We start from the raw sequence: 16,623 nt of genomic DNA, 5'->3' as shown, positions 1-16,623 counted from the left end.
CTGAGAGGACGTCACACGCGGTTCGTCTGAAAGGCAAAGGCGACACGTGGTTTCACTGGAGCCAGTGTGCGGCTGCGGAGGACCCAGGGAGAACCACAGCAGAGATCCAGGAGGCCCTGAGGGAAGGAACCCAGAGCGTCAGTTCGGCCGAACTAGACGCAACTCAGGTCTCAACAGAAGGGGCAGAATAATCCCCTGACCTGAGCAACCAGAGCAGGGTAGTCCACCCCTGCTCCAATGACCAGAAAGACCAAAAGCACCTCATCCACTGCCAGACAACACTAGGACCAGGATGAAGATCAAGATAAAAAGGGGAATGTTGGGGGAAACAAGTGTGTTATGTGTGATGTTTAAAATGCTTAAAGTGTTAATGATTAGTGGTTTGTGAGCCATGCCAGCCATGGAACCCGAAGGGGGGCCGCGCCTGTGGCGGGCTGGGAGTGGAATTTCCCTGAAGCTCAGGGTTTTTGCCCTCCTTCCTAGGCTGGATGGACAGGATTGTGTGTGGAACTCTTTGGAGTCCTAAAGGGGGGAGTGTGCGCTATGTTCGGGGAAGTATGCTGTACTTACATTCCTAATAACACAGCACCAGACGGCTCAGTGACCAGGGCACTCGAGGGTCTCCGGACCCTCTCCAAAACGATGCATGCACACTCCGGGATCAATAACATATGGGATGCTTGGCTGACCTCAGCGTTCGGACAGTGGAAAGGCTTAATGGGCTCGCTTTTATTATCCTTTGCTACTTTTGCTGCGATTTTACTTACTTGCGGGTGTTGTTGTATTCCCTGCCTGCGCGCACTGTCAGTTCGTCTCATCACTACCGTGAGAGAGAAGCGGGATGACACCTATGCGCAGATGATGCCTCTCCTGCCTGTCGGGTCGGAGAGGGGCAAAGGTCATTTGGACAGCTTTGAACTACACCTCCCCTGCCAATAGGGTGATCTCCTTGTGGAGATCAAAAAGGGGAATGCAAAATTTCATAAATAAGGCAAAATATTACTAATCAGCATAATCATGGTGATCTCCTTGCGGATATCAAAAGGGGGAAATTGAGGGAATAATTCTATAAGGCTGTAACTAATCAAAACGAGAACTGACTGGCGCGCCGGCAAGGCAAGGTTACCTAATCGGAACAGATAGGGGGGGGGGCGACAGAGAACATCAGCGGCCCTTACTTATCTTTTAGCCTTCCAGAAGGACAACTACGAACCGACTAACTAGAGCAAGTGTCAAACATGTGGTTGTCACGTAGATGGAAGGTACCGAGAGAGGGGGGGAGATGCCCAAAGGGCTTTAAAAGGGATATAGCTGATACATATGGCAGAGCCTCCTCCTGTACATGCTGAATGTACTGTATGTCAGACGGCCGCTCCCGGATTGCAATCTGTCAGAGAATAAACCGGTGATTTGCAACTTCTCCCTGTGTCAGCTGTGGATCTCTTCTCATCCACGGACCCGGTGGAGACGGCGTACTCCAACAGGAGCTAATTTCAGGCTGGCGTCACGTGACCATGTAAACAAACATTAATATCCCAGAAACTAAAGCAGCACAAAGGACAGTTTTAACGGCACAAACGCAGCACACACGATTGCGATCGGTTTGTTGGAAATCAGATGCAAATAGAGGGCTAACGTCACGCTGGCGTCACGTGACCATGAAAACAAACGTTAATACAGTGGTACCTCGGTTCTCGAACTCACTAGAACTCGAATTTCTTGAAAGTCGAACAAACCAGATTGACCGTGAACGCTGACCTAATATAAATTGTACACGCCAGGAAATGAGTCATACTACAATGCAATTCTTACTTGAATGCCTTCTTCACAGACTGGACGATTAACCAAATAAAACAGCGCAACATTACAGTAACTAACAATAAATAAACCACTAACTTACGTGTACTATTAGAGCATTTATGTCATTTATTTAAACTTTATTTTACCGGGTAAATTAACTGAAAACCAGTTCTCACTGCTTCACGTGATATTCGGGAGAAACAGCAGATTAGGCATTGGAACTGTCTGGAATACAAACATCATGCGTGTAACTAAACTCTTCAGCCAATAAGAGCAAAGGTGTGTCGTCACGGACGCGGTTCCAGTTTGTGCAGCCGGGTGAGAGGTCGCAATGCATCTAACCGTAATGCATTGCGTCAGGATCAGAATGCGTTGTTTTAAGCCAGCGCTGTAAGCAAGTCGAACGCACCCAATGACCGGACTGGGGAAACAAACTGAAACGCAGACTTAATACAGAGGACTAATGACAGCAACCAGAAACAGCTTATCACATGGGGATCCCACACGAGGTTAACGAGGGGGCGTGGCACACGGAAGGAGCGGACGATCGGGGCAGGACAGGGGTAATGTTGGGATAAGATCTTTATCGTTTTGGAAGCCATTAAGAAAAAAATGCTCTTCTTGTTTTATCCTGTTCATTTTGTGTTTAAATGCTAAAAAAACATATTTAGGTGTAATTTTGGGGGACTGGGAACCAATTAATTCTTATTTCTTATGGGAAAAATTTGATCAGAACTTGAACTTTTTAGGATTCGATCCGGAGTCCGGAACGGATTAAGTTCGAGAACCAAGGTACCACTGTATCTCAGAAACTAAAGCAGCACAAAGGACAGTTTTAACGGTACAAACGCAGCACACACGGTTGTGGTCGGTTTGGTGGATATCAGACGCAAATGAGGGGGGGGGGCAACTTCACACTGATGACGTCACCGTGTAAACAAGCATTTATATCTCAGAAAGTAAAATAGCACAAACAAAAATTTTAATGGCACAATCACAGCACATTGTGCGGCAATTGAGACCAGTTTGGTTGAAAGTTGGTAACATAAACATTTCTCTTTAACATCTTCTTATATTTACAGCCCCAGGTTACAAAAGATACTTCCTAAAGTGGAAGCTCTGAAGAACTCATGACTCAGTGGACGTCAGAGAAATTACCCTATTGCTCAATCAAGTTTTAGTTTACATACAGTGACACATGATGTAAAGCATGAAAAATAGAAATCTCAACATAGTGCACCCTCACTATGATTGCGGTATGATTTCTGTCACTGGTAACCAATACAACAACAACAACAACAAATTTATTTTTGTATAGCGCATTATCACAACATTACATTGTCCCAAAGCGCTTTACAGCATCCCCACCCAAAGCCCCCAGTGAGTAAGCCATAACAACAACAACAACAAATTTATTTTTGTATAGCGCATTATCACAACATTACATTGTCCCAAAGCGCTTTACAGCATCCCCACCCAAAGCCCCCAGTGAGTAAGCCATAGGCGACAGTGGCAAGGAAAAACTCCCTAGAAGGAAGAAACCTTGGGAGGGACCAGACTCAAAGGGGGAGCCCATCCTCCAGGGGCCGGCAGGGAGAGTCAAATACAGTTTAGTCTGAAACACAAACGGGGAGCAGGGGGAGATGACAAGCCGGTGCCAACACTTCCTCCAATCGCCAGGCAGCCAGAAGGCAGGGAGCGGGTCATACAAGGAAGATGACACTGGCAGAACGGCGAGCTGGATGCACAGTCGTCATTGGCAGTGGCGACGTCACATGTTGCAGGGTGTGCTGGACATCTTGATAGATTGAAGGCTCCAGGTAGCACCACCCAGGAGAAGGTGGTGGAAATAAATGCAATTAGTCAAAGTAAGGGAGACTATAGGCAGTGCTAAAAGTTAGATGAGTGCAATATGAAGTGCAATGCTCCGGCAGATATGGCTATGGCAGCATAAGTAGGAGGGAGAGGCAGGTGGGAATGCAGGCATGGGGAGTCCCTGAAATGTCAGCACTCCAATCCCACAAGCAATTGTGAAGCTAGAGTGACAGCACTGTCAATTCAGTTTATCCAAAGCCAATGGCACCGATCCCCACCCAGCTCTACACCTCACACTATCGGTTTAACTGGGAGTGAGAAGCTAGCTAGAGCTAGAACTAGTGTCCCTATAAGCTAAACTAAATAGGTGTGTTTTTAGTCTAGACTTGAATATTGAAAGTGAGCCTGAAACCCGCACATCCGGTGGAAGACCGTTCCACAGCTGAGGAGCTCTATAGGAGAAAGCTCTGCAGCCTGCCGTAGATCTTTCTACCCTAGGTACTAACAGATATCCCGCACCTTGAGATCGAAGCAAGCGTGGGGGATTGTATGTGGTCAGCAGATTATTAAGGTAGTCTGGTGCAAGGCCATTCAGTGCTTTATAGGTTAACAGCAGTATTTTATAGTCAATCCAAGACTTAACTGGTAACCAATGAAGGGAGGATAAGACTGGTGTGATGTGATCAAATTTTTTAGTGTTTGTGAGAACTCTGGCTGCCGCATTTTGTACCAGCTGAAGTTTATTTAAGGAACCAGACGGGCAACCAGAAAGGAGGGCATTACAGTAGTCTAGTCTGGTAGTTACGAAGGCATGTATTAATTTTTCTGCATCACGAAGTGAGAGCATCTTACGAAGCTTGGCTATGTTTCGTAGATGATAAAACGCAGTTCTAGTAATACTTCTTATGTGAGCATCAAAACATAGATCTGAATCTACTAGAAGACCAAGATTTCTAACCACTGTGTTAGGTTGTGTAGGAAGGCCACTAATGCTGAGGTGGTGAAACTTATTTCTTGCAGCCTTGGGACCAATCACCAGTACTTCTGTTTTTTCTGTGTTTAACATTAGAAAATTTTTTGCCATCCAGCACCGAATATCTAACAGACAATCTTCTAACCGAGATAGGAGTGATGTATCATCAGGGTTAACAGATATATATAACTGTGTATCATCTGCATAACAATGAAACCCAACACCATGTTTTCTAATAATGTTACCAAGCGGTAGCATGTATAGTGTAAACAGTAGTGGGCCCAGTACTGATCCCTGTGGGACACCGTATGTGACTTTGGTGGCCTTGGATGATTCGTTGTTCACATGTGCATACTGATAGCGATCAGTTAAATATGAGCGGAACCAAGAGAGTGCTGTCCCTGTAATGCCAACTACACCTTCTAACCGGTCCAAGAGGATATTATGGTCCACAGTATCAAATGCTGCAGTTAAATCCAGTAATACCAACAGCGATATCAAGCCACGGTCAGAAGCCATAAGTAAATCATTCATTACTTTGACTAGAGCAGTTTCTGTGCTATGGTTTGGTCTAAAGCCAGACTGATATAATTCATTATTATTATTTTTTTGTAGGAAAGTAGACAACTGACGAACTACAACCTTTTCCATGATCTTTGAAATGAAAGGAAGATTTGAGATTGGTCTATAGTTTCCTAAAACACTAGGGTCAAGATTTGGTTTCTTTAGAACGGGTCTAATAACAGCCAATTTAAAAGGTTTAGGAACATATCCAAGCTTAAGAGAAGAGTTTAACACATTTAACAGGGTATTGCTAATCTGTGGTGCGATTTCCTTGAAAAATTTTGTAGGAATTGGGTCTATGAGGCTTGTAGAGGATTTACAGGAGGAAATTAAGCTCAGGAGTTCTGGGTGTTTTATAGGAATGAAAGATTCAAAAGTCTCATTATTGATAGGCATAAGACTAGCAGGAGTCTGGCAGTCATAGGTAGCTAAGGATGTGCACTGGATGGTCTGTCTAATCTTAGTTATTTTACCATTAAAGAATGTAATAAAGTCATTACTCTTAAGAGATTGTGGGACTTGCGAGTTTAATGGAGAATTCTGTGTTAACCTAGCCACGGATTCAAATAGGAATTTTGAATTGTTTTTGTTCCCGTCTATTAATCTGGAGAGATACACAGACCTAGCAGTCACTAGTGCTTGTCTGTATTTAGACAGGCTCTCTTTCCATGCAGATTTGAAAACTTCTAGTTTAGTTGAGCGCCATTTGCGCTCTAGCTTGCGTGATGCCTGTTTGAGTTCACGTGTATGATCAGAGTACCAGGGGGCAGGTTTCTTATCTCTATGCTTTATTTTCTTAAGTGGAGCTACAAGATCTAGTGTGCTACGAAGGGATTTATCCATGTTTGCAGTCGCCTGTTCAAGTTCATTTATACACGATGCTTCAGATGTAAGGCTGAAGGACTGTGGAAGTTGTTTCATAAATGTTGTTGTAGTTAGTGAGGCAATGGAACGTCTGATTCTGTACTTTGGAGCTGCGGTCAACGGGAGGCTATACTGGATTTCAAACGTTAACAAGTAATGATCAGAGAGAAGGGGACTCTGAGGCATAATAGATACATGTTCCACCAAGATGCCATGACTAATAATCAAATCAAGGGTATGGTTACAGGCATGAGTAGGCCCGACTACATTCTGACATACACCTAGAGAGTCAAGAATAGCTGTAAACGCTATTTTTAAAGGATCACTATCTTTCTCCATATGAATGTTAAAATCACCCACAATAACAGCTTTGTCAGTACTGACCACCAGGTTAGTTAAAAAATCAGCGAACTCCTTAAGAAAATTACTGTACGGCCCAGGTGGTCTATAAACAATAACAATGGTGATTTGGGGTGAAGAGCAAGAAAGAGATGAGCCAGCAAGACTAAGAACAAGAGTTTCAAATGTGCTGAAACTAAGACCACATTTCTCAGTCACTCCTAGGCTGGATTGAAAAATTGCAGCAACACCACCACCTTTGCGATTTGGTCGCGGGTTATGCTTGTAACTGTATTCAGCTGGAGTAGATTCATTCAGTGCCATGAATTCATTTGGTTTAAGCCAGGTCTCCGTGAGGCATATGGCACCAAGACTAAAATCAGTAATTATTTCATTTATTAATAGTGCCTTAGGAGCCAGTGATCTTACATTCATAAGTCCAAGTTTAAGTTTAAGCCCTGCATCACAGCTGTTTTCTAGTAACGGATTCATTGTAATTTTTATTAAGTTATTATGGCACACACTACGGTGGAATCGGCTTCCATGATTAAAAACGCGGGGAACAGACACAGTCTCAATAAAATGAACCCTAGGTGACGACTCTAGGCGACTAGCAGGCGGTCGGTTATGCCGGTTTGCCTGCCGCCTGGGCTTGGCTCTAGTTAGTCAGCGATTTGTCTGGAGACTATGAGCTATGCTTTTAGACAAGAGGTCAGCACCAGCCCGCGAGGGGTGAATACCGTCCCTCTTCAAAAGCCCAGGCCTACCCCAAAACATCCGCCAGTTGTCAATATAACCCACACCATTTATCGGGCACCATTCCGACAGCCAGCGATGTAGCGACGATAATCTGCTGTACATTTCATCGCCACGTCTAGCAGGGATAGGGCCAGAGCACGTTACTGACACACACATCTTCTTCGCAAGGTTGCACACCTCTATAAAATTTGATTTCATGATCTCCGATTGCCTCAATCGGACATCATTAGTGCCGACGTGGATAATAATGTTAGAGTATTTACGTTTACTTTTAGCCAGCACTTTTAAGTTTGCCGAGATGTCGGTCGCTCTGGCACCAGGGAGACAATTAACTATGGTCGCTGGAGTCGCTACTCTCACGTTTCTTAGAATAGAGTCGCCTATTACTAGAGCACTTTCAACAGGTGTCTCAGCGACAGTGGCAAGGAAAAACTCCCCAGAAGGAAGAAACCTTGGGAGGGACCAGACTCAAAGGGGGAGCCCATCCTCCAGGGGCCGGCAGGGAGAGTCAAATACAGTTAAATCTGAAACACAAACGGGGAGCAGGGGGGAGATGACATGCCGGTGCCACCACTCCCTCCAATCGCCAGGCAGCCAGAAGGCAGGGAGCGGGTCATACAAGGAAGATGACACAGGCAGAACGGCGAGCTGGATGCACGGACGTCATTGGTAGTGGCGACGTCACATGTTGCAGGGTGTGCTGGACATCTTGATAGATTGAGGGCTCCAGGCAGCTCCCCCCAGGAGAAGGTGGTGGAAATAAATGCAATTAGTCAAAGTAATGGAGACTATAGGCAGTGCTAAAAGTTAGATGAGTGCAATATGAAGTGCAATGCTCCGGCAGATATGGCTATGGCAGCATAAGTAGGAGGGAGAGGCAGGTGGGAATGCAGGCATGGGGAGTCCCTGAAATGACAGCACTCCAATCCCACAAGCGATTGTGAAGCTAGAGTGACAGCACTGTCAATTCAGTTTATCCAAAGCCAATGGCACCGATCCCCACCCAGCTCTACACCTCACACTATAGGTTTAACTGGGAGTGAGAAGCTAGCTAGAGCTAGAACTAGTGTCCCTATAAGCTAAACTAAATAGGTGTGTTTTTAGTCTAGACTTGAATATTGAAAGTGAGCCTGAAACCCACACATCCGGTGGAAGACTGTTCCACAGCTGAGGAGCTCTATAGGAGAAAGCTCTGCAGCCTGCCGTAGATCTTTCTACCCTAGGTACTAACAGATATCCGGCACCTTGAGATCGAAGCAAGCGTGGGGGATTGTATGTGGTCAGCAGATTATTAAGGTAGTCTGGTGCAAGGCCATTCAGTGCTTTATAGGTTAACAGCAGTATTTTATAGTCAATCCGAGACTTAACTGGTAACCAATGAAGGGAGGATAAGACTGGTGTGATGTGATCAAATTTTTTAGTGTTTGTGAGAACTCTGTACCAGCTGAAGTTTATTTAAGGAACCAGACGGGCAACCAGAAAGGAATGCATTACAGTAGTCTAGTCTGGTAGTTATGAAGGCATGTATTAATTTTTCTGCATCACGAAGTGAGAGCATCATACGAAGCTTGGTTATGTTTCGTAGATGATAAAACGCAGTTCTAGTAATACTTCTTATGTGAGCATCAAAATATAGAACTGAATCTACTAGAAGACCAAGATTTCTAACCACTGTGTTAGGTTGTGTAGGAAGGCCACTAATGCTGAGGTGGTGAAACTTATTTCTTGCAGCCTTGGGACCAATCACCAGTACTTCTGTTTTTTCTGTGTTTAACATTAGAAATTTTTTTGCCATCCAGCACCGAATATCTAACAGAAATACAAGATCACAGCCAACCACTGAGTGAGAGAGCTGACCCAGTCAGTACAAAGCTTCTGAGGGGAGGAAGGCTTCACTGCTAACATATTTTATCATGGCTCATGGCCTGAAGGCACCTCTGAATTACTTAACCCTTGTTATGAATTTTACTTCAGCACGGGGGCTCAGCAGGTAGCCAATTTCCTGTAGAAAATAAGTATATATATATCACCTAGGCTGGCAAATTTAACTAAATTAAACCACATCCCACTTTTAAAGAAGGTAGAGGATAATCTGGTTAGATGGAAGTCCCTGCCCATATCACTCATGGGACGGGTCGCCTCAATAAAAATGATGGTTTTGCCAAGAATTAATTATTTATTTGCAATGATCCCGAGCAAACCATCACCTGACTGGTTTAGATCTCTGGACTCCGCCATCTCTAAATTCCTTTGGAAAGATAAACCCCCGCGTATTAGCTTAAAAAACGCTGCAAAGGACAAAGGACAAAGAAGGACTACATCTGCCTAACTTTCACCAGTACTTCTTAGCCAACAGGCTTCAAAACATCTCAGGGTGGCTAAAACATACCCTCTTAGATGAACCTTGGCTAGATGTAGAACAGGCACTATGCAATAATATAGAGATTTCGGATCTACCATTCATTAGCTCAAACATCAAACAACATGAATGCTGCAAAAGCATCAGTATCAGCTCTTCTCTGACAGCATGGTGGGAGTTTCTAAAAACGACTGAGTCTTCATTAATCCCATGCAAACGTACTCCCATCTGGAACCACCCTGACATAGTACTAAACAATAATATCATAAATTTCCCAGATTGGAGTTGTAAAGGTATTAAATACTTGGAACATATATTAGAAGAAATAGATTTTATCCCCTTTGACATATTATTTAAAAGATATGGGATTAACAAGACTAGATTTTTAGAATATCAACAAGTAAAATCTATAGTAAAAAGGAAATTCAAGTCTAATCAAATTAAATTACAAATACCACCAAGTGTGGCAGAATTTCTTAATCTCAAACCCCCCAAATTATTGTCTAAAATATACAGGACACTTTCCAAAATGGATGAATCAATATCCCTTCCTATTGCAAAATGGGAGGCAGATTTATCAATCAAGTATTTTCTAAGCTCAAGATAATGACACCCGTTGCAATTAAAATGAACCAGCACAAAAGCACAAGTGGTACACTTTACAAGAAGAAACTCAGGCTGAAACACAATCAGTAATTTAATTCAGAGACAATATAAGAAAAGATGAATAGGGCAAAGTCAGACAAGTCAAAGATTACTAGTGGAGACATCCTGCGTGTTCCTGGATGGAGTTGCATCCTGACGACGGTTTCGTGAGGCAAAGGCATACAGGAATGGATTTATGCAGCTATTAATGAAGCTGAAAGATCCTAGAATGTTGCTGCTGACACTGCAAAACTTCTCCAGTTTGGCCGATGCAGCCGGGTGGGATGATTTTAGCAAGATAGAAAATATTTCTATCACACTTACAACATGTACTGGAATCCAGAATATGAAGAAGGTTACTACAATGCTGACAACCAGTCTTTTCATCCTCTGGTTTATGAAGAAGGTTCTTTGTTTCACTTTTCTGTGAAGGCAGCAGTAAGATGTGACCATGACAGAGAAAGGAATCACAAAGCCCAGCAATGTCTGAGAGAGCAATACAGCCAATCTCTGCCCATCTGAGCTGTAGTCGATTTCACACCGTGGAATTTGGTCATCCCTCAATACCTTCCCTTGAACAATCGAATATGAGGCGAAGACACAGGCCACGACCCACACGCTAACCAGCAGTACCCTCTCCCCAGTCCCACCCAGTCTCACCCAGTACTGGGAATACAGAACCTGTACATAGCGCTGCACACTCATCAGGGTGACCATCAGTAAACTGCCATACAAGCTGCAGAAGACCATGTAGCGCATCAGTTTGCAGCTTGTCTCACCAAAATTCCAGCCGTAAAAAAGATCATAGATCCATATTGGCAGACTGATGAGGCACAAGATGTCAGAGGCGGCCAGGTTCAGCAGCAGCTTCATGGTGAAGTTCTCCAGCTTGAAATGACGAAGTATGACCACGATCACTGTAATATTTCCAGGGACACCGATAAGGAAGCAGAGGCCCAGAACCACACTGGGAATCACTGCTTTGTTCAGAATTGCAGGGTCCCAAAGAGTAGACGTGTTAGACTGGTTCATGATGAGTGTGACAGCAACTGCAGTGCATCTAAAACAAAATCACATTTAGAGGAAGAGGAAGCAACATGGCAAAAAAAGCCATATGTCACTGGTTAGTTTTCCATAAGCAAAAAAAGCAAAAAGCATCAAACAAAGCACAATCAAATTGCACACAGTTGATTTGCTTATTTAAGAGAAAACCACGAAACTCAATAAGGCCATTTGGGTGTCATTGGCCATATTGCCAGACTTTAAGCAGAATATCCAGTTTACTTAATTACTAGTGAATCAACCATATTTTCTTTTTTCACATGTTGTGAGTCAGTATAACAATGAGACATGTGACATTTGATTAGCTTCAGGGAACATGCAAAGTTGGTAGTATGACTGATGGTTTGTTCATTTGACCTTAGAGGATAATTAATAATTCACTTTTCTGCGTGCGTTTTTGGGCTGCAGATGGTCGTGCACGCAGCAGCTTGTACAGATACTTGGATTTTGGCCAATATTTCAAAATGGTGAAAGACTGTTGCTTTTAAAAATACCATATAACTGGGTATCATGTCTGGACAGTATGGAGCAGGCTTGCCCAGCGATGCTGAGGAGAACCTGCCCCAGCAGTGCCAGTGGGGCATCTAGCTTCTGACGCCAAGTAGCCCTTGGCAGACGGAGGCATCGCGGCAGTGGCAAAACAGGAGGACACTTCTTTGCAGAAAGCAACACGCTTCTAATAAGTACTTAAAATATCCAACAAAAACACTCGACACACACTGAATCACTTCTAACGCAGAAAAACGCGGAGGTCAATTTGCACAATAACTAGAGACATGCGAAGATCGTACAGAGTTCACGCAAGACACGGTCAAACATACACGTTGCAATAGGAAATGCAGCAAGTATTTATAACTACACAAAAGAGGGGCTAATTACAATACCCCAGCATGCTCAGCACACTTGCTGGATCCTCTGTACATGCTAAGTCATCTCACTGGTGCAACAGTATTATGCTATTACTTATGCATTAATTAAAGACAAACTAAGTTTGTTACATACTGATCTTATTAGATCTTATCCATCCATCCATTGTCCAACCTGCTTATCCTACTGGGTTGTGGGGGGTCTGGAGCCTATCCCGGAAGCAGGGAACAACCCTGGATGGGGGATCAGCCCATCGCAGGGCACACTCACACACCATTCACTTATACACGCACACCTAAGGGCAATTTAGCAATGCCAATTAGCCTTAGCACGTCTTTGGACTGTGGGGGGAAACTGGAGCACCTGGAGGAAACCCCATGATGACATGGGGAGAACATGCAAACTCCACACACATGTGACCCAGGTGGAGACTCGAACCCAGGTCCCAGAGGTGTGAGGCAACAGTGCTAACCACTGCACCACCATGCCACCCCTATTAGAGCTTATGTTAATCATTAATATATCGTGATGCTTCTGTAATGAAGTGACCTGTGGGTATACGTCTGTGGGGGAGGGATTTGTGTGGAAGGTAGCGGTTAAGTGGCTACACCTGGGCTGTCAGGGGTGCGGTATTAAAAGAGGTAGAATGGATAATGTAGGGGAGCTCAATAAGACGGACCCGGTCAGGCTAAGGACTCGCGGGTTTGGGGAGTTGCCGCTCGCATGCCGTTTAGGCTGCCGGGGGTGAAGTTAGATAGCGGGCTGCAGGGTCAGGATCAGGTTCCGATGTGGGTTAGGGTGACGATAGTTATGACCGGGGCTGCGACGGTGACGCCTTAATAGTGTGACGGCCGCTTCGTAGCCAGGGGATTTTTCACTATGAAGCTGATGTTGAGCCTGGTGTTCTTTGACATCATGTGCCTTGTCACCGTTCTGGGTAATGTGTACAACATGCTGCATGGACGTAGACTGGGTTCTGCATCTTGCAAGATATTCAACTACTTTCTCTTCTGCAGTTTATATGGAAGCGTGCTGACAGTCACCCTGATGAGTGTGAAGCGCTTCCTGCAGGTTCTGTACTCCCAGTACTGGGCGAAAGCCTGTGTCTTTGCATCTCCTACCATCTCAGTTATGAACCCAGCAGAAAAATTTGGACACCTTCTATACTGGTATCACTTCAATGGTATTTTTAAAAGCATCAAGCCAGGATGAAGTGTTTGGAGAACGGTCATGTGTCACAGCGCACAGATGTTACATCTGGTGAGACGCAGGAGGAGCCGAGCCAGGAAGCACCCCATAGTGCTCAGAGCCTCCGTGTGCCACAAACCATTCCTCCAGGTCTTCTGCCCCAGGCAAAGGTGCAAATCAAGTGGCCACAGGCTTGTAAGACGGCAGTCTGGAGGTAGTTCGACGAGGATGTCGACAAGGTGCTTGAAGCAATAGTGAAGGGAGATGTGGATCGAAGGTTGCAGGCAATGACGACCATTATTTTTAGCCTAGCTCAGGAGAGGTTTGGTGTTGAGGAGAAGCGATCAACTCCAACTACCTACTCCATGAACCATAGAGCAGTGAAGATCCGTAAAATCCGGCGGGAGTTGAAGTCACTCAAGAAGCAGTACAAGGAGGCCAGTGAGGAGCAACGCCCCCCCCTGGAGGAGTTGAGAGCTGTCTTGAGGAAAAGGCTGATGACCTTGCGCAGAGCTGAGTGGCACCGAAGGCGTCGAAAGGAGAGATCCAGGAAGAGAGCTTCGTTCATTGCCAACCCCTTTGGGTTCACTAAACAGCTGCTGGGAGAGAAGCGTGACGGAAAGTTGCTCTGTTCAAAAGAGGAGATCGACCAGCATCTGCACAGCACTTACAGTGACCCTCTTCGGGAGGAAGAGTTGGGCCAGTGTAACATCCTTGTGGATATACCTCCTCCCTCCAAGGAGTTTGACAGCAGGGAGCCACTGTTGAAAGAAGTCCAGGAGGTTGTGCGTAAAGCACGATCCAGCTCTGCCCCTGGACCAAGTGGAATCCCATACAAGGTCTACAAGAGCTGTCCCTTGCTGCTCAGGCGACTCTGGAAGATCATTCGAGTCATTTGGAGAAGAGGGAAGGTGGCACAGCAGTGGAGATTTGCTGAGGGAGTCTGGATCCCGAAGGAGAAAGATTCCAAGAAGATCAATCAGTTTAGAATAATCTCATTGCTGAGTGTGGAAGGCAAGATCTTCTTCAGCATAGTAGCAAGGCGTCTAACCAACTTCCTCTTAAATAACAACTACATAGATGCATCTGTGCAGAAGGGAGGAATTGCTGGAGTCCCAGGTTGTTTAGAACACACGGGAGTGGTGACTCAGCTCATTCGGGAAGCTCGTGAATACAAGGGAGACCTCACGGTGCTGTGGTTAGATCTGGCCAATGCATATGGTTCTATCCCCCACAAGTTGGTCCAGACCACCTTGACCAAGCATTATGTGCCACATCACATTGCAGATCTGATCTTGGATTATTACAACCATTTCAGGATGCGAGTCTCTGCAGAAGGTGTGACATCAGAGTGGCACAAACTGGAGGTGGGGATAATTACAGGTTGTACCATCTCTGTGATCCTGTTTGCAGTGACTATGAATATGATTGTCAAATCGGCAGAGACTGAGTGCCGGGGGCCCCAGAGTAGAGGAGGGGTCCGACAACCTCCGATTAGAGCATTTATGGATGATCTGACGGTCACCACACAACCGGTGCCAGGAGGCAGGTGGATACTCCAAGGGCTGGAAAAGCTCATTCGGTGGGCTCGGATGGAGTTTAAACCAGCCAAGTCCCGTTCGCTAGTGCTCAAGAAGGGCAAGGTTACGGACAGGTTTCATTTCAGTATAGGAGGGGCAAAGATACCATCATTGTCAGAAGAGCCGGTGAAAAGCCTGGGCAAGGTTTTTGACAGCAGCCTCAGAGACTTCGCATCAGTCCAGGCAACCTGCCAGGAGCTGGATAGCTGGTTAAGAGCAACAGACCGTTCTGGACCGTTGTGGCAAGTTTAAAGCGTGGATATACCAACATGGTATACTGCCAAGAATACTCTGGCCGTTACTTGTGTATGAGGTTCCAATTTCTACGGTAGAGACCTTGGAGAGAAAGGTCAGCAGTTGCCTCAGGAGATGGTTAGGGTTGCCTAGGAGTCTCAGTAATATAGCCCACTATGGAAATACCACAATGCTCCGGTTGCCCCTGAAATCCTTGGAAGAGGAGTTTAAAGTGACTCGGGCATGGGAGGTGCTGATGTATAGAGACTCCGACGACCCAAAGGTGGCTCAGGCAGGAGTGTTGGTGAGGACAGGGAGGAAATGGAGCGCTCAAGCCGCTGTGCTGGATGCACAGGCTCGTTTGAGGCATAAAGAGCTTGTGGGAGTGGTGGCCCGAGGTAGAGCAGGCTTGGGGATGTGTCCAACACCGCCTCGGCGTAGAAAGCGGAAGGGGAAGGAGGAACGTAGCTATATATGTGAAGAGGTTAGAACTGCTGTGGATGAAGGAAGGACTAGCAGAGCAGCCGGAATGGGACAGCAGGGAGCCTGGACCAGGTGGGAGCAGGCCATGGACCGCAAGGTTACCTGGACGGAGCTCTGGCAAAGTGAGCCGCACCGTATAGCATTCCTGATTCGAGCAGTGTATGACGTCCTGCCTAGTCCAGCTAACCTCTGCATGTGGGGAAAAGCAGACATACCAACTTGCCATTTGTGCCCAGCTTGTGGGACGCTGGAGCACATTCTGAGCTCCTGCCCAACAGCGCTCGGCCAGGGTCGTTACACTTGGCGTCATAACCAGGTGCTGAAAGTTATTGCAGACACCATCAGCAAAGAGATCAGTAAAGGCGGCCGAGGGAGCAATACCACTCGCTCAATTGCATTTGTTAGGGCAGGAGAACAGCCACAAACAGGAAGGAAGACACCAGCAGGGATCCTGGCATCGGCCAATGACTGGAAACTCGCTGTGGATTTGGAAAAGCAGCTAAAATTCCCCCAGCACATCGTCAGAACAACTATGAGGCCAGATATTACTCTAGTCTCAGAGAGCAGCAAGAATATAATCATCATGGAGCTGACCGTGCCATGGGAGGACCGCTTGGGAGAAGCCCATGAAAGAAAGATGACCAAATATGAACAGCTGGTCACAGACTGCCGAGCATAGGGCTGGAAGGCGAGATGCATGCCCATCGAGGTAGGCTGCAGAGGTTTTGTGGGGCGTTCTCTCCACAAAGCCTTTACCACGTTGGGCATCGCAGGAATAGCAAGGAGCAGGGCCATCAAGAACACCACCGACGCAGCCGAGAAAGCTTCAAGATGGCTCTGGATCCGTAGAGGAGCACAATGGGGGCAAGCGAGTGCTACCTGAACACAAGTCGCGGTCTGATCAGCCGTGGCTGGGTCGCCTGGGCGAGGGTGTCTGATGTTGAAAGACCCGAAACGCCCGAGGACCCCAGGTTACATCACTGATGATGTGTTCAGGTGCATCGGAAGATGTTTTAAGAACTACATCAGACATGGAAAGACTGGCAACTTCAATAACACAGACCGTGTTCGGTTTTGTGATTCCTTTCTCC

General features: G+C 45.9%; 1 protein-coding gene and 1 pseudogene across 1 annotated transcript; one reads left to right on the top strand and one right to left on the bottom strand.

The window, feature by feature from the left end:
• Positions 1 to 10,192: 10,192 nt before the first annotated feature.
• LOC111849975 (leukotriene B4 receptor 1-like) lies at positions 10,193 to 11,170 on the bottom strand. Its single transcript, XM_023823343.1, has one exon. The coding sequence runs from the start codon at positions 11,148 to 11,150 to the stop codon at positions 10,221 to 10,223; it is 930 nt and encodes a 309-aa protein (XP_023679111.1). The 5' UTR covers positions 11,151 to 11,170; the 3' UTR covers positions 10,193 to 10,220.
• A 2,337-nt stretch (positions 11,171 to 13,507) lies between these two features.
• LOC140593483 (uncharacterized) lies at positions 13,508 to 16,415 on the top strand (annotated as a pseudogene).
• The last annotated feature ends 208 nt before the right edge of the window (positions 16,416 to 16,623 follow it).

This window comes from Paramormyrops kingsleyae, chromosome 11, assembly GCF_048594095.1.
Source record: "Paramormyrops kingsleyae isolate MSU_618 chromosome 11, PKINGS_0.4, whole genome shotgun sequence".
NCBI lineage: Eukaryota > Metazoa > Chordata > Actinopteri > Osteoglossiformes > Mormyridae > Paramormyrops > Paramormyrops kingsleyae.
Note: the sequence above shows the minus strand (reverse complement) of the source record. Positions and strands in the feature narration are given on the sequence as shown.

What these genes read in the sequence shown, in the direction of transcription:
- LOC111849975 (XM_023823343.1), bottom strand. Translation starts at nt 11,150, where the DNA reads ATGAACCAGTCTAACACGTCTACTCTTTGGGACCCTGCAATTCTGAAC.